The sequence below is a fragment of the Amblyraja radiata genome, chromosome 23, assembly GCF_010909765.2.
Source record: "Amblyraja radiata isolate CabotCenter1 chromosome 23, sAmbRad1.1.pri, whole genome shotgun sequence".
Classification (NCBI taxonomy): Eukaryota; Metazoa; Chordata; class Chondrichthyes; order Rajiformes; family Rajidae; genus Amblyraja; species Amblyraja radiata.
In genome coordinates, this window is record NC_045978.1 from 19,017,660 (window position 1) to 19,036,453 (window position 18,794).

At 40.9% G+C, this 18,794-nt stretch overlaps 1 protein-coding gene across 3 annotated transcripts in view; it reads right to left on the reverse strand.

Moving 5' to 3' along the window:
• The window catches only part of ttll9 (tubulin tyrosine ligase like 9), a 36,311-nt gene extending 17,862 nt beyond the window's left edge, over positions 1-18,449 (reverse strand). For 2 of the 3 annotated variants that reach the window (XR_004415447.1, XM_033041651.1), the window contains exons 1-10: positions 18,384-18,449; positions 16,880-16,920; positions 15,243-15,335; positions 12,703-12,814; positions 10,315-10,500; positions 9,606-9,674; positions 7,901-7,991; positions 5,730-5,770; positions 3,391-3,478; positions 1,524-1,582 (exon numbers count right to left, since the gene is read on the reverse strand). Coding sequence is in view for 2 of the 3 variants with exons in the window: in XM_033041651.1 (XP_032897542.1) it covers positions 1,524-1,582; positions 3,391-3,478; positions 5,730-5,770; positions 7,901-7,991; positions 9,606-9,674; positions 10,315-10,500; positions 12,703-12,814; positions 15,243-15,335; positions 16,880-16,920; positions 18,384-18,398 (795 nt within the window). In the remaining variant the exon portion in view is untranslated. The remainder of the gene's footprint in view (positions 1-1,523; positions 1,583-3,390; positions 3,479-5,729; positions 5,771-7,900; positions 7,992-9,605; positions 9,675-10,314; positions 10,501-12,702; positions 12,815-15,242; positions 15,336-16,879; positions 16,921-18,383) is intronic. The other variant, XM_033041652.1, reaches the window with a different exon arrangement.
• Between the last annotated feature and the right edge of the window lie 345 nt (positions 18,450-18,794).

Sequence of the window (18,794 nt, forward strand, 5' to 3'; positions counted from 1 at the left end):
TTGAAGTGTCAGTCTTAATATGTCTCACCAGTGAGTTTCAGTGTCTTTCCACATGTTTTAGCAACTCAGAACGTCTAACAGTATGTTATAGCGGATCAGTATCTCTGTGTCAGTAAACCAAATGTTTTTTTTACACCAATCTGGCAGTGTTGTAGTCACTGCAATTGAGACTAGCTGCAATTCATTGACGATAACTTTGTATCTGTGTCTCGCAGTGGACACAGATAGAAAAGCGCCTTACTGTACAGCACCTTACTGTACATTGCAGTGTCTGTACTTATTGTGTCATTCAGTTAACAAAATGAGGGCTGGGTGTAAAGCTACCTACTGTCGTCCTTAGACAGCCATTCCAGGTAATGTGTGGTTAACCTCTTCAAAATATTTTTACTGTATTACTGCTGATGGAACTCAATAAAGTTTGTGTTGAAAAGAGTGCCAAGAGTAAAACATGTGACCTTCCTGGATGTTTTTTCCAATAACTGTTCAGTTAAAGCAACCAGGATGCAAATTCAAAGGACATTGGTGCAGTGTAAAACCAAGGATTCTGATTAAGTGATGTGATAATGAATGGGAAGTGATATCCCTAGAATTGAGTAAGCATTAGCAGTGGTTAATATTAAGAAGGGGAATCCCTTCAAAGACATTAAATAATACTTTGGGATCATGGATTTGCAGTGTTAACTGGCCTGGTACCCGGCACTGAGGACTGAGCATTTGTCCATTTCACTGCAGGTCAATGAACACTAAGAAAAAACTGAAAAGGAGACTGGATTACGGATGCAATGTCTCTGCTGAATATGATGCCAGTATAAACTGATCACTTCTGCCTGCACATGATCCATATTCCCCATTCCTCCAAGACCAATTTTCGGAGCAATTGATTAAAAATAAGGCTGGGAGCAAAAGACTTAGCTCGACATATTGTATTAAGGTAATATTGATTGAGTCAGATACTGCTGAAGATGAAAGTGCATGAGTTCTAGGGATTACAAGACTGTTGATGTTTACAGAAGTACTGAATGGTCTGAATCAAAGGCAGATTGAGTTGGATGCATTTGGAAAGGATTAACAGAGGAACAAAGATGCTGGTTTAAAAAAAACCCACAAAGTGCTAGAGTAACTTAGTGGGTGAGGCAACATCTCTGGAGGACATGGACAGGTGACATTTCAGGTCCTGATTTAAACGTACTTGAATTTGAATTGTATATTAGGAAACACCTCTATATGCCGTTAATTATTGATTTTAAATCAAGGATGTGATATTTGGTTATCTAAAGGTGTGAAGGCACACGAGGAAAATCGGAGAAATTGGAAAAGGATGGTTCAAAGTAAATTGCTCAGTGATTTGCTCCTTTCCTATATTCTCGTGTGTTATTTATGAATTACATTCACCCAGATGTTTACGTATAAATCAGAGGGTGATTTAGTATTATCGCAAGCCCCTCTCAATAACAGGAACCCTTCTTCCATGTCAAATGACTGCTACACTGCCGCTTCCAATTTCACTGATCATTGTTATCCACCTTTTCTGGATCATAGTCAGGAGCGGTTTTCTGGACTGCCACATTTGTGAGATGTATAACTGGTTAAGATATGAATTATGGAAAAAAAGGTACCAGTACATATTATAATAGTTGCATTGCATAACATGGAGATTAGAAATATTCATGTATCAATGTGTGAAATACACTTCTAGATACAGCGGTGTCCAGATCTCCAGAATGATTGAAAAAATTGCCGACACATTCAAAACTATGTACATATACAAAATAATACTTTATGCAAGGGAGGTAGACAGAAAGGCAGAAACTACAGGCCAATTAGTTTAGCATCTGCCATGGGGAAAATATTAGAAGCTATTATTAAACATTTTAGCAGTGCACTTAGACAAAAAATCAAGGTAAACCATGTTTTCAAGAGAGAGCTAGATAGGGCTCTTAAAAATAGCGGAGTCAGGGGATATGGGGAGAAGGCAGGAACGGGGTACTGATTGGGGATAATCAGCCATAATCACATTGAATGGCGGTGCTGGCTTGAAGGGCCAAATGGCCTACTCCTGCACCTATTGTCTATTGTAAACAGGAAAATATGTCTGATCAATTTACAGAAGTGACAAGTGCTATGGATAAAGCAGAAGCAACGTTTCATTTAGCTGTGGCTAACAGGGGGATATCCTATACGTAGATTCCAGATGGCATTTGTAAGATGAGGCATCAAAGATTATTATTGAAAATAAAGGCTCATGAAGTAGGAGGTAACCTATGGGTATGGATATGAGATTGACTGACTAACAGGAAACCGACAGAACATACATAGAACAGTACAGCACAAGAATGGGCCCTTCGGCCCACGATGTTTGTGCTGGACTAATCTCACCTACCTGCTTATGATCTATATCCCTCTATTCCTTGCAGATGTGTGTGCCAATCTGAAAGCCTCTTAAATATCACTATCATATCTGCCTCCACCAGTGCCCCAGCAATGTGTTCCAGGCCCCCACCACCGTGTAAAAAGCATGCCCCGCACATCTCCATTAAACTTTCCCCTTCTCATCTTATAGCTATAGCCTCTTGTGTTGGACATTTCCACCCAAAAAAGCTTCTGACTGTCTATCATATCCATGTCTCTCATTGTTTTATATACCTATCAAGCCTCCCCCCCCAACCTCCAACGTTCCAAAGGATACAATTCAAGAACTATCCAAGCTCTCCCTGTCAACCCTCTCATCCAGGCAGCATTCTAGTACACCATGTCTGCACCATCTCCAAAGCTTCCATTTCTTTCCTATAATAGGACAACCAGAAATTCATGCAATACTCCTAATGCTGCGTAACCAACGTCCTATAGAGCTGCATCATGATCTCCGGACTCTTATATTCAATGCCCAATAGCATTGAAAGCAAGCATAACATGGTATACATGTAGAGGCATTGAAAAGGATATAAATATTAAGACCATGTGATCTGCAGGGTGAGGCGTTTCCTCCAAATCCACTGGCAGGATAGGCAAACCAACGTCAACATCCTTTTTTCCAGGCCAATGTTGCGAACATTGATGCCCTTGATCTTGCTCAGCAAGGTATGGTAGGGACAGTAAAGGTGTGAGTGGGTGAAAATCATCCTCATGTCCACATCAAACAATGAAAAAGCATGAACAATCTTGTCGACCCCCTTACCTACTCTACTTATTGCAGAGGATACAGATTCTGCAGAAGACGCATTAGGAATCAGAAATTGCAGAGGTGAAGTGGAAGCAACTCATCCTCAATCATTAGGAACGGCCTGAAAGATTGCTGCGAGTTACCAAGATAAAAAATACAATGAACGTCGTGGGATACAGCAAATGCACAAATATTCTTATGAGAGTTGAATATTATATAACAAAGGATACAATGATCATCAATGCTGGTCAGGGAGAAGCGGGTATTTGAAAAGCGTGCAAACCCATCTCGATATAACCAGGCTTTCAGAGGGATGTACTGCATAGAGGGAGAATCGCAAAGGAACAATTAAACTTGTATTTATCATTACTAAAAAAATCTACATTGGTGTGTGGACACTCCATTTGATTCTGAGAAACCAGAGGAAAGCTCACAATTTCATAGTCATGTTTCTATTGAACATCCACCCAATTTACCATCATCCATTGAGCAATTAACATACATAAATATTCTTAAACAACCTCAACCGAGAGTCAATAGCCTTAAACCAATAGACTTAAGCAACAACTCTGAGAGAATAGGGTCCCTCAGAAACTAAAATGGTCATCTCAGTGTGGAGCTGCAGTGCACTCATGCCCGCATTCTCCACCAGTATGGCATTGGTCATCATGCCGGAACAACAATGGACACGCTGGCACATACAGTAAGGTGAATTCACTCATAGAAACATAGAAAATAGGTGCAGGAGTAGGCCATTCGGCCCTTTGAGCCTGCACCGCCATTCAATATGATCATGGCTGATCATCCAACTCAGTATCCTGTACCTGCCTTCTCTCCATACCCCCTGATCCCTTTAGCCACAAGGGCCACATCTAACTCCCTCTTAAATATAGCCAATGAACTGGCTTCAACTACCTTCTGTGGCAGAGAATTCCACAGAGAATTTGAGGAGCAACCCCCCTTGCATCCCCTCTCTCTCCATCCGTCCCCCACCCAAGTCGTTGTACTAGCTTCAAAGTCATCTTATTGAGTCTCATTATCTGTAACTCGTTTTTTCACCTAGCCCACAGCTAACTATGACCTGTTTCCTTTATCATCATTACTTTTTTAGATATCTTTAATTCATTTGATCAATATGTCTCTATATTTACCATTTGTATCTCTTGTTTCCCTTACTCCTGACTCTCAGTCTGAAGAAGGCTCTCCACCTGAAACATCACCTATTCCATTTCTCCAGAGACGCTGTTGGACACACTGTTACTCCAGATTCGTGTGCCTAATCTTCGATGATACTTTAATGCATGATTTAAATTTATGGATTTAATAAACCCAAAATAAATATTGATATGTATTCCTGTTGACTCATAAATATGTATAAAGTACCACTTGGATTAATAGATATGACTTGATTTATAGGTTCAGATGATATTACGCTTTGAGAAGACAGCTACCTGTATTATCAAGGTGTGCTTAGATAATATGTCAACCATAAAGGAAAATGGTTACAATTACTTAACGACAAGGAAGCACACGATTTTAACTATTGTGTGTATGCTAGCTCCTTTCAACAATACACATACTGTTCTAGACCACAGCACATTTGTCTTCTTCAGGTATTAATTTCCCTTTAAAGGCAGCTGCTGGTTCTCCGTTCATACGTGTAATGCAGGACATCCTGAGAGAAAGTGCTTTTCCTCAGGCCTGTGTTATTTTTTTCTGTCAAACATCTTAAATAATGTAATGATTTTCAGATAATGTAGAGTTTTTTCTCTCTATTTAATCCCTTCATTAATTTAAACCTCTTTAAAGCTCCCCACTCTTTGTTTCGCTACAAAGAACAATCTCGGCTTCACCAGCCTATTTATGTAACTCTGATCTTTTATTCATAGAACCATTTCTAATTCTAACAAAACAATAGATCCTCTTCTGGGATAGTACACAAAGATTTGCTATGCTCTGGTGCCATCTTACATCTATCGTGTCCCAAATCTGCAAAAATCAAGTCTGATCTTGGCCTAAGGAGATATGCATTTCTAATCGTTGTAACTTTCCCCTAATGTCCTGGCGGCACCCAGCACATTCACTGTAAGGTTATGTCATCTGCTTTGACCAATAGACCTTCATTTGCCTACTCTTGGTCAGCTATGAATTTACCAATGGTAGACATTTGAATTCCATTTTTTGGTTTGATTGTTGACATCAATTAAATTAGAAAAATACACTAGTGCAGGATTTGCACACGGTAATGTCCGATCCTCATTCATCTTCAGAACCACTGTTCTAAGACACATTTCAGATCGTTTGTGTTGATCTTTCTAACCATATTCATCCATCATTTTCAGAGATAAGGTTCAATTTACATACATATTTTTTTTCAATGGACAAACATAAATCCAACATCAGAGTAAATGCAAAATATGATTAATAAATCTGAATATTAAATAGAATCCTTTCCGTTGCCAATTCAGTACACAACCTCGCACCTAATCCAAGGCTATGAATTAGTTGAATGCTACATTTGTTTAATATGTATGGAGCATGAGAGTCTTCAAAAACAAAAACTACTTACAGACATCACCAGTACATAGACTCGCAGATCAAACTTCCTCCCTGTAAATCACCAAAGATCTCATTAGTAAACCAAATAAATAACCACTTTCTCAAGGGAAAATAAATTGTGGCTCAGCCTGCTTTCCATGTATTAGCTGATCATCGACAATTAGTAGCCAGTTCCTGCCTTCATGCCATATCCCTTGACTCCGCTATATTTAAGAGCTCAATCTAACTCACTCTTGAAAGCATCCAGAGAATTGGTCTCCACTGCCTTCTGGGGCAGAGAATTCCACAGGTTCACAACCCTCTGAGTGAAAAAGTTTCTCCTCATCTCCGTTCTAATTGGCTTACCCCTTATTCTTAAACTGTGGCCCCTGGTTCTGGACTACCCCAACATCGGGACATGCCACTTTCAGGGAGGAAAGGACTTTCTAGGTCTCTCTGGTCATCAACTTTCCTTGGCATCTTACCATTGACGGTATATGTTCGACCCTATTTGATTTTCCAAATTCATAGCTAACATTTGTCAGGATAAAATTCCTTCTGCCAATGCTTGACCTAACTTTCCATCTCACCTATATCCTGCTATTTTATTTTGAAGTCTCGTGACGAGACTACGTGAAGAACCCGTCAGTCCGCATGCGCATCAATATGTCGTCGCATGGCGCGAGATACGGATTGCATATGGAAATGCTCCATCAGAGTTTAACGGTGAAGGTAAGGTTTTTTGCAGGAACGGTACTGCTTGTTTCAACGTGGGTTTGATTCCAAAAATGGACAAACCACAAACAAGAATAGATGTGCCGCTGAAAATTCAGTGGGAAATGACGGCAACGAGCAAGGTCGGTGGCCGTTGCTATCAGGCTCAGAGACGCTAACAGCAGGCTTGGAGATGCTGGCAGGCGCGGCCTGCACAACAACCACCGTTAAATCTCCAAAAGGGAGCAGGTGGCCCACCCCGGTCTCGGAGTAGCTGGCAGACCTGACCTGCACAGCAATCTCCTCTAAAGGTCCGAAAGAGAGCAGCTTGTCAAGCCGGGCTAGGAAACGTGAACAGACACAACCTGCAAATTAACTTCCGCGAAAGGAGCAGCTTGTCGACCCGGGCCCGGAGACGCTGGCAGGTAGGGTCTGCAGAACAACCTGCGCGAAAGCTCCAAAAAGGTGCAGCTTAACGATACCGGGCTCAGGGAAGACCAAGTCAGAACTGGCTGTCCAAAAGGTCAATACTGGCCAGGGAGGCACTGCCTCTTGATGTTATCATACAACTCACAAGAATTTTGAGTGAATTTTAAAGTCACACTCTACCAGGGCTGCTGGCACATCGGCAGCCAGTAGAATGGATGTTCCTCTTGATCACATTCTTACAACAGTAGGATGGTCAGATGAACGCGCTTTCGGGATTTTTATAATAAACAGGTTTGGGCGATTGCAGATAGAATTCTGGACAGTGTTACTAGAGCTGTTTGTAACTCCAAGGCAAATGGGACTGTGGTCCTGTTAAGGGCGATGTACATGAATGTAAAGTTAGCATCATGTGTTAATGGCCTATGTCTTTTCTACAATTTATGGTTTATCTGTGTAGTGTGTTCACATGCAGATTGGTTTACTGCATTAAACCACAGAGCTTCAAAGGCTTCACGTAGTATCGTCACGAGACTTCGAAATAAAATAGAAAGATTAAACGGAAACTTACCGTTTGAAGTTTGATCTTTATTTTATAAGAAGTTGGAGTGAGAGACTACGTGCCCTCCACTCCCAACCCTGAATAATAAATTTAATTCGGTAAGTCAAGGGTTATTAATCTTTCTATAGCTTGAATCTGGTTCAAGTGGAGTGTGGTTTCATACAGTGGCTCTGAAGATTGATGCGTATACGGACAGGTGGGTTCTTCACGCAGTCTCTCACTCCAACTTCTCATAAAATAAAGATCAAACTTCAAACGGTAAATTCTCGTTTAATCTTTCTATTACCTTGGACAAACATCCTCACTGTCCACAACTTTTGTGTCATACCCAAACTTACTAATCATTCCTCCTACAATTATATACATGTCATCAATATATATAACAAAGTCTAAATCTCCTTATGTGGCGCAGCATCAAAGTTGCTGGCTAACACTTCTGTGAAGTGACTATGGATATTTAACCATATTAAAGGTGCTCTAAAAGAGACAGGGAATGCTACCTCCTATCAGGTAGGGGTTCTCGATGTAGCGCTGCACAACATAACTTTCCACGGTAGCTTCATCTTTGGAGTCATCTGCACGAGTCCCATCCTAGAAGATAAAAGGATCCATGAGAAAAGTTATACCTGTGCTTTGGAGAAACAGCTCAATCTTTGAGGTTGCTGACCAGGTTGGGGCAGGGTATACGCAGGTTTGGCAATTTTGGAGCATGGTCTTTAGCAATGAGGCTTCGTTGTGAGTGTCTTGGGGAGAGCAACGCCTGCTCCTGACAAACAAGAGGTGTCATGGGACTTAAGCTCACGCCAATTCGGCCTCTGACTTCCATGGTGATCTTTACTGTTTCATTGAAATGGTGGTTCAAATTGTCATTTATCTTTATACAGTGTGGTGGCCAACTTGCCCCACAAATCTTCAGACATTGCTCTGCCCTCTAGTGTTGGACATTATAACCCTGGGAAAAGGGTTCTGACTGTCTATGCCTCTCATAATTTTATATATTTTTTATCAAGTCTCTACTCATCCTCCATTGTTCCAGACAAAGCAATCCAAGTGTATCGAACCTCTTTTCCTGGTGTATAGAAGTTGGGAGGTTATGTTACAGTTGTACAAAACATTGGTGAGCCCACATTTTGAGTCTTGTGTTCAGTTTTGGCCACACTGTTATAGGAAAGATGTTGTTAAGCTGGTAGGGTGCAGAGAAAATTAATGAAGATGTTGCCAGGATCAAGGGCCAGAGCTGTAGGAGAGGTTGAGAAGGCTAGGACTTTATTCCTTGGAGTGAAGGAGGATGAAGGATGATCTTATCGAGGTGTATAAGATCATAAAGGAATAGACAGGGTAAATGCACAGTCTTTTATCCAGAGTGGGGGAAACAAGAACCCGACATAGGCTTAAGGTAAGGGGGGAAAGATTTAACAAGAACCTGAGGGGTTTTTTTTACACAAAATGTGGTGGGTGTATGGAATGAACTGCCGGAGCAGGTAGCTGAAACTGGTGCCATCACAATGTTTAAAAAGCATTTGGACAGGTGCATGGATAGGATAGGTTTAGAAGCATATGAGCCAAATGCAGGCAGGTGGGACTGGTGTAGATGGGGGCATGTTGGTCGGCGAGGGCAAGTTGAGCCGAAGGGCTTCTTTCCATGCTATAAATCTCCCTGTAGCTTAAACCCTTTAATCCAGGCAGCATTCTGGTAAACGTTTGCACCCTCTCCTAAATCTCTTGGAAGTCCTGCTCTGGTCCCTGAATGTTGGGAAGAATTAAAAGCACAGATGTTGCATCTCGTGCAATTAATGGGAAAGTGTAATTAGAAGAGGATCAGTTGGTGGAGATGGAAGAATGGGAAAGAATCTCAAAGAGGATGGTCATTTCTGAATACTGAAAGAGGAGGATATGGTGTGCCTGGGAGTGAAATCTCATTGAAGGTGGCAGAAATTGCTAATGATAAACCATTGAATGCAGAGATTGGTGGGATGGAAAGTGAAGACTAGGACAACTTAGTCCTTGCTTTATGTGGAAGTACAGAGGATAAGAGAAGATGGAATAGATGAAATGCCTTCAAAGGCTCTATTATTTCAGATTTCCAGTCTCTGCAGTTTTTAAAATTTGTTTCTGGTAGTTGCCTTTATTCCATTCTAACTAAAGCAGTTTACCTTATATAAGAATATTAATTGTTACAAACATATTGTCAGAGAAGAACTGTACCTTTCTCCATTCCATGATATCTTTGAGTTTTCGGAAAAGAAAGATGCCTTTTCCCTGTGACCTTGCAACCTAAAAGAAAATGATTTTCAGGTAACAAGCAATACCAAAGTGTAAAGTTCCTACCACTTGTCTGGAAGAGAGAATGACATGTTGCCAACATTTTCAGTGGTTGCTGTGCTTGAATTCAAAAGGCGTATTGAAATGGACAACTTGTTGGTCTACAGTGGTACTCGGATTAGCCACTTCCTCCTTCACTCGTTGCACTGAAAACCATTCACTCAACTGGAAAATGTCAATTATTGTATGTACATTGGGTGTACATTCAGTTCACTTTTTGAGGGAACTGGGTAGTGTACCACTCTACTGTTATATTTGTATATGTGTATGAAGGAACTGCAGATGCTGGTTTAAACCAAAGATAGGCACAACATGCTGGAGTAACTCAGCGGGACTGGCAGCATCTCTGGAGAGTAGGAATGGGTGATGTTTCAGATGGAGACCCTTTCTTCAGACCTATTCTTCTTTCCAGAGATGCTGCCTGCCCTGCTGTTACTCCAGCATTTTGTGTCTATATTTGTATATATCAGGTTACATATTGAAAGGTGGATGTGGATATGTCACGGTTGGGAAGTGTGTGTCAATGAATAGGTATTGTGGTTATCCAGTGAGCAGAAAATGGGGCAATGGATCATTATCTGTATTTTCTTACCGGTTTCATGATCCAAGTAATTCCAGGGTTTCTCTTAAATTGTTCCACAAACAGGTGATATTCAACAGGCAGTTCAAATGTCTTTGGAAAGAAATCACATTTAGCTGCCTCCAGCTTCCCCTGCTCACGCTCCAGCTGTTTGCGAAACCGCTTTAGGTTTTTCACCATGAAGTTTTTTCGTGTCAGCTTCCACATAAGAGGGAAAGAGGGAAAATTGAAACTACCTCAGTTTCTAAATATTGGATATACAAACAGAGACCAATTTAAATTGCTCACTGTGCTACTGTTTCCAGTGAATCATTTTAACTGTGGGAGATATATTGGGGAAGGTTCAATCAGAAGGGAGGCAGTCACTGTTACGAGATTAGAACCGGACTTCTGACAGTGTGAAGGATCAATGATAAGCTGCCTGCTTATTTTTCATTTATGTAAACATAAACCTAACTATAAAAATTGCTTATATGATGAAACTTTGACATGCAAGATGTTCCACTGCAACTTACTGCAATTAACACTGTGATTAATTAAAAATATTACTATGAACCATATGAAGAGCTATCAGGGCAAGTGATGAAAAACTTAGTATGCAAGTGACAGGATCTGGCAAAAGGTCTTTGGCCTGAAATGTTAAGTTTGCTTCTCTTCCCATAAACGTGGCCTGAACTGCTGAGTATTTTCAGCATTTTTTCGTTTTTTTATTTTAGATTTCTAACATCTGCAATGTTTTTTTTAAATTTCAGATCCTTGAGGTGCAGGTTAGCAGGTACTTGGCATTTATCAGCTGTTAGTCCCGTTAATTTATGACAATAATTTCTCTCACTTCCCATCCCTTCTCCTGCCAAACCTGCCATAACAATTTATTTAATTCTTTAAATATAAAGCTTCATTATTTGAATGAATGCCCTGCATCACCAAGGTCTCTGCTGAGCAGTATCTACCAAGTCAACACTTAATAGATACTGCAGGCACTAGTTTAGTCGGACCCACATATTTGCATAACAGTTAAAAAAAAAATCTGATTTCCAGCATGTGTAATGTGAACAGAAAATGCTGAAAAAACTCAGCAAATCAGGCACCATTAGTGGAAAGAGAAACTGAACATTTTGGTACTGACAAAGGGTCACAGACCCACAGCATTGACCGTTTCTCTTTTCACAGATACTCTCTCTCCTGCTGAGGTTTTCTAGCATATTCTGTATTTGCCAAAGATATGTATTTCCAGATATCACAAATTCTGAGTCTGCTGATAATAATGTTAGTCAACCAGTTTTAGCCGCTAACCAAATTAATTGCAAAATGACGTCACTTTCATACCACTGCACCGTTTACAAAATCCAACAGTGAGACAAATTAAATAAATAAATAACCAAAATGAAATCATCTTCTTACTAACCAAAGTCTACATTTTTGTGTGCTCATATTTTGTTATATCGCTGGATAAAACAGTAAAAAATCCAGTGATTTTTTTAATTGGTGGAAAACTGAATTGTGTTGTATTCTGAAGACCTGGGTGTTCTTGCATGCAAATGACTAAAGTTATCATGCAAATACACAAAGCAGTTAGGAGGGCAATGGTATGTTGGGTTTAACAGGGAGAATTTTAAATAAGAAGGTTTTACTGGAATGGAACACTTTACAGGTCTGGTCCTCCTAACCCATTTTCTCTTGAGTTTAGAAGAATGAGGGGTGATCTGACTGACCCATAACATTCCGATAGGAGGGTAAATGCAGGGATGATATTTCCCCTGGCTGGGACACCTATACCCTGGAGTCACAATTTGAAAATAAGAATTGTCATCTAAAGATGAGAAGCATTTGCAGTTCTCTACCTAAGAAAGATTTGGAGGTTCAGTCGCTAAATATAATTGAGACTGAGCTTGATATTCATGAAATCAAAGAACATAGGGTTACTGCAGGAAGACAGTGCTGAAGTGAAAGATCGTATTTGATGGTGAAGCAGGTACAAGGGGCTGACTAGCCTACTTTTGCTTCTGCTTTTTATGTCATGTTATCAAATGTCATACCACATCCGGTTCTTAAAGATATACACAATCATGCACATCATAAAAGCGGATGCATTTGGACATCTCTCTTCTTAAAAATCAGCTCTTTGCAGAAGATTGAGTTGTTTAGTTCCTGTGTTCAACTCCTTCCCTCCAGCAGCCCCATTGGCTCGTGAAATGTGTTTTTTCTAACTATATCACAGGTACATAATAATTTCTTATTACCAAAATGTTTTTTTAAATTCAGGAAATCTGAAGTAAGATGTGATATTGATACTTTCCTGTCTCTCACAGGCAAGAGAAAGATCCCCTGTATGGGCCATCCCATCTGCTTTGGTGATCTTTTCCACCGTACCTGTGGGTGGCAGCAGTTCCACTTTCATACCTCATAGTGATTGCGAAAGTGACAGATGCGAACATGCTCATCCATATATGTATAGCCAAAGTTCTCTCGTAGCCAGCTGATATCGCACCAGTAAAAGTCCCATTCACCTTCACTGTCAATAACGAGAACCCAATGACAAACAGGACTTGAACACAACCAGCAGAGAAAAATCACATAAACCTAAGATAGCAACCAAAACCAATTACCAATGTCACTTCACATATCACCATGTGCCTGTTTCTCTAAACAAGCTAATCATAGTTTCAGAATTCAGATAACTTTATCCTGAGCATACCATTTATTTAAATCCTTTCATTCTTAAAGCTTCTGCTTGTGGTCTGTTATGAGCTCAGGAACAGTGATTGTCTCCTTGGAACAATGAAGGTTAAGGGAAATTTTAAATTATATTTTAAATGGTGGGGAGGGGAAAGGGCATGATTTTTAGTGAAAAATAGATGGTTGATCACAGGAAATGCATACACCACAAGCTAACTTTATTAAGAAGTTTGCACACATGCACGTGCATACATCTCTAATACCATGGCTGTATGCAGAGCAACATGCAAATTATGGCATGAGTGTGTAAATTTATCGACACTCCTGTAATTTGTAGGGAATAATTAGGCCGGTACTGAGTTAGTCATTTGTTCACTTAAAAGCTTGTCAAACACTTAGTACAGACATGGTGTAGGAATGAACTGCAGATGCTGGTTTCAACCAAAGACATACAGAAAATGCTGGAGTAACTCACCGGGACAGGCAGCGTCTCTGGATAAAAAGAATGGGTGACATTTCGGGTGGAGCATCTCTAAAGCTGTGAAGAAAATGTCACTGAAATTCTGACTAATTTCTGCCATTACAACCATCTCAATGCAGGCAAGGAGTGCATTGCCTGGGGATGCCAAGATGACTGGTTTATGACTTTTATTTATCTGCTCTTTCCAATGCTGCTTAGGATCTCAGCAATATTTTGTAGCTTGTGGTACACTGGTTCAGAAGTGACCTGACTTTTGTTTTCTAAACACAGAGAGACATTTTATCTGAAGAAGGGTTTCTGCCCGAAACGTTGCCTATTTAATTCGCTCCATAGATGCTGTTGCACCCACTGAGTTTCTCCAGCATTTTTGTGTACCTGCAGCATTAGGCTCAGTCAGCCTAAGCCTACGCAATCTCCAAGTTGCTAAACACTTAACTCCCCCTTCTATTCCCAAATTAAACTTTCTGTCCTGGGCCGCCTCTATTTCAAGGTGAGGCCAACCTCATATTTCACTTTGGCAGCTTGCACCCAGCGGTATGAATATTGATTTCTCTAACTTCAAGTAACCCTTGTTTTCCCTCTCTCTCCATCCCTCCCCCACCCTAGTTCTCCGACTAGTTTTGCTGTCCTTCTGATTAATTTTACTGATTGTATACCTCCTTGTCACCTTCCCCTCAGGTAACAATGATCCATTTTACATTTCCTTGTCATCGTCTGCTTTGATCTGTCATTTTTACACATTACCACTCTGTATCTCTACACTCCCTCGCCCATGATTATCTGTCTGAAGAAGTGTCTCGACCAAAAATGTCACCCATTCCTTCTCTCCAGAAATGCTGCCTGTCCCGCTGAGTTACTCCAGCATTTTGTGTCTATATTCGATGTAAACCAGCATCTGCAGTTCCTTCCCTCACATTACTTTAATATCATGTGTTTAGGTGTGAGACACTGTACAACATAAGTGGAAAGGCCTCTTTTGGGGGCACCTAGCGTTAGGATTAAACAGCCTAACGATAGCCCCCATTTCATAATTTTGATAATGGTACTTGACAGCTCAATTACAAACTTTGAATACAATGTCCCACCGGTTTTTAAAAATGTCATAGCAACTCTGATTAAGAAATTATCCCCAGGAAAGGCAAGAATCTCCTAAACATTTTCATCCACAAAATAGTCAATATAGTTAAGATTCGTAATTCAGTCCAGTGCTGAGGGAAACACTACACTCTCAGTATTGCCTTTTTTTCCAATGAGACATTAAACCCAGGTGCCATCTCTGGTGGGCAAAAATGATAACATGCCCACCTGAAGAAAAGCAAGGGAACTCTGTGCAATATTCATCTGGTCATTTTTACCTTGTGTCTCTTTGAACTTGTTGTGAGCAAACTGTTTCCTAATCACAACTGTAACTTAAAGCCTTTTTTTCTACCATCTGAGTCCATGAAAAATACCATGAGAATTAAATGATTTCTTAAACTAAATATACTTATGAGAGTTTGGTTCAGGCTTGGAAAGGAAGGTGCCCAGAACTTGAAGGTTCTGTATTAGTTATAGCGACCAGATTTTTGAGAGACATAATCACATTCTCTAACCCAGCAATTTGCTCAGGCCCAGACCAATCACTATGTACCATTTAAATTTGTCCGTTCCTTGGTCCGTTTTGTTCTACAAAGGTCTCAGAAGAGAATGGTTGCCACAAACCTGATCCCAATTAATGTTATTCTCACCCCTTTCCTCTTATCCTGCTCCACATCCACTGACCCATTAATTAGAGGGTACTCACTCCTTAACTTCAACCCATCCAGGTCGCTGCCGCAGAACATCCAAAATAGTATTTGTCAAAACACATTTGAATCGTATGAAGTTGCGTTGGTCCCTAGTAACAAGAACATACCGTAAACTACTGCAAAAACTAGAATGTAACATAAATTCCCAGTACCCAAAATATCAAACTACTTAAACACCCAAATATACAGGGAGAAAGGGAAGGAAAGGGGCAAAGGATGCTGGAGAGGAGCAAGGCGATAGAGAAGGGTGAAAATATTGGTTGATAGGGGTTAGGTGTAAAGAATATAGGGACACAAGGGAAGAAAATGGATAAATCACCAAGCCTGGGTGAACTCTATCCTAGGCTGTCCAGACCCTCTGACTACAAATGTTCAATCTCCGGAGGAATAGCGGCGGAAGACTGTATAATGGTTAATGTTGTATCTTTGTCATCAGTCAGCGTATTGAGCATAGATATTTGTAACGTTATGTTACAGTTGTACATGAAGTTAGTGAAGCCGCATTTGGAATATTGTGTATCGTTTGGTCACCCTGCTATACAAAGGATGTCATTGAACTGGAAAAAGTGCAAAGAAGATTTATAAGGATGTTGCCATGCATGACTCGAGGGCATAAGCTATTGGGAGAGGTTGACCAAGCTAATACTTTATTCCTTGGCGTGCAGGGCAATGGCAGGCAATCTAACAGAAATGTATAAAACCGTGAGGGGATTAGATAGATGCAGAGTCTTTTACCCAGAGTAGGAGAATCTAGAACCAGAGGAAATGAGTTTCAGGTGAGGAGGGGAAAGATTTAATAAGAACCCAAGGAGCAACTTTTTTTACACAAAGGATGGTGGGTGTATGGAAAGAGCTGCCAGAGGAGGTAGTTGAGGCCAGGTACTATCACAATGTTAAAAAGACATTTGGACAACTACATGGATAGGATAGGTTTAGAAGGATATTGGCCAAATGCAGGCAGGCAGGACTGATTTAGAAGGGCATGTTGGTTGGCATGGGCATTGGGCCAAATGCACTGTTTCCACACTGAATTACTCTATAGATTAAAGGCATGTTACCTGTATCTTTTAGTATTTGAAGCGTTGAATACAAGACTAGAGAAATTATGCTGGAACTATTATACAACATTAGGTCACAGTATGAACAACACATATTTGCAGGAACTGGAAAATGACAACTTTGAGGAAAAATTAAATAAACCAGGAATTTCTTCAGAATGGGAGAGGCTTAAGTGAATTGTATGAAATTATAAGCGGCTGAGAATAATAGGAAAGGTTCTATTGTTCTTAGCAAGGATGTAAAAAAAACAGGGGCGATTAATTTAAAGTAATCGATTGAAGGATTAAAGGGTGATAAGGAAAAATAGGCAGTGGTGGTCTGGGACTATAGGAGGGTTGAGGCTCAAATCATCATTATTGTAAATTGCATTAAATATGGGCTTGGCGAGCTATGATTCTGAGACAGAAAATATGATTTAGCTTGACACACTTTGTCCGACCGGCACAGACCAAATAGGTTGAATGGACCTCTAAAAGCAAATTTTCTATGAGTTGGGGAAGGGGTTTTGGAGAGCGTAGGTCCATTTAATTAATTAAATAGTTTATTTACTACCGAATAAAACAAACCAACCCACCTCTGTTTCACGTTACCAAATGGTCCTTTGTTCACAACACTCTATAAATAAGAAAAAACATGTTATTGCACCTTCAGAACCAGTTAAAAGTAAAGGGGAAGGTGCAGGTGAAGGTGCTGGGTGGGACGTAGGGGTGAAGTGTTACAAAGTAGGGAGTTGGTGGCAGGGAGGAAGGGAAGGGAGATGCAGGGGAAAGAAGGGAAGAAGGAATGTAGGGGGACGAAGAAAAGAGGCAAGCTGGTTCCACCACACCCCTTCACATACTAATCCCCCTCCCATAAAAATGCATGATCCCACAATATTGAGGAAATCAGGAAGTACAGGAAGAAAATGGAGAATTTAGTACATGGTGCCGAGACAACGGCATCTCCTTCAATGTCAGCAAGATGAAGGACCTAGACATTGATTTCAGAAATGGGTGATGTATAAGTTCCAGTCAGCATCAATGGTGCTAAAGTGGAGATGGTTGAATTGGCAATTGCTCTACCTAAGACCGCAAGAAATTGCAGAGAACTATGGGTGCAGCCTATGTCATCATACAAACCAGGGGCGATGTCATCATACAAAACAGTCTCTCCAAAATCCATTTCATCTACACTTCATGCTGCATTAGGAAAGCAGCCAATGTAATCAAGAACCACTTACACCCAGGTCATTCCATCTGTTGTACGTGGAAATAAAGGCAAGGTGCTGGAATAATTCAGTGGGTCAGGCAGCATCGCTGGAGAATGTGAATACGTAATATTTCAGTTCGGGGCCTGTCTTCGGACAATGTTTTAGGTTTTACTTAGTTCAATCCTTCATTAATGCACTAAATTATATTGTTGGTATTTAATGTGAAATTGAGCATCATTAATACTTCAGAGAATTTATTGAACAACTATTAACAGTAGTATTATAAACTCCAGTGGAATACGAATGAACTTGTATGGCTGTATGGTAACTCAAATATCACTGTACCGTAATTGGTGCATGTGACAATAAATGTGAACTTGAACTTTTCAACTGTTTCTGAAGGGGATCCCAACCTGAAACATTTCTAATCCATGTTCTCCAGGGATGCCACTTAACCTGTTGAGTTGCTCCAGCACTTTGCGTCTTCGTTTTGTAAAACCAGCATCTGCAGCTCCAAGTAGCTATATCACTGTTACGTCGTGTGGGTATATTTGGCATGTACTCGTGTATAGTAAACAAAGTTTATCATCCCTGCCATTGCTTGGTACCCCGTGCAAGAGATCAAGGGATGTGGGTAGAGGAAGGGAAGAGGGGGCGGAGGGGTGATACGGAGGGGGAGAAGATGCGTGCAGAGGAAGACGAGGGAGGGAGTGGGGGAGAAGGTCAGAGGGTGAAGGGAAGGATGCAGAGCAATGGGAGGGGGCAGAGTGCGAATGGAAAAAGAAAGAGGTGGAGAGAAATGAGCGCGTTAAGCAGAGGGAGAGTGAACATGGGGAAGTGAATTTGGTCCGGGTCGAGGGATACCGACACATTTGTGAGGAAAGCGCACCTTGCTGCGATTCATGGCGGCCTCCACACTGCACCGTCACCATGGCGACGACGCGCTCTACGCGGCAGGCACATGCGCGGTTGGGTGTGTGTCAAGGAACTGCAGATGCTGCTCTGCACCGAATAGAGACACAAATGCCGGAGTCACTCAGCGGGACAGGCAGCTTCTCTGTCTGAGGAATGGGTGACATTTCGGGTCGACTCGAGACCCTTCTTTAGACTGAGAGTCAGGGGAGAGGGAGACACAGAGATAAGGAAGTGTAAGGTTTGAAAATGAGATATCAAAGGGGATGGGGATCAAGGAAAATATTGAATAGATCATTGTTAGCTATGCTTCGTTGTCATTTTCTCTTTGCTAACAATTATCTTTTCTACATCTTCCTTGAATTCCATCTCCTTTGATGTCATGCTT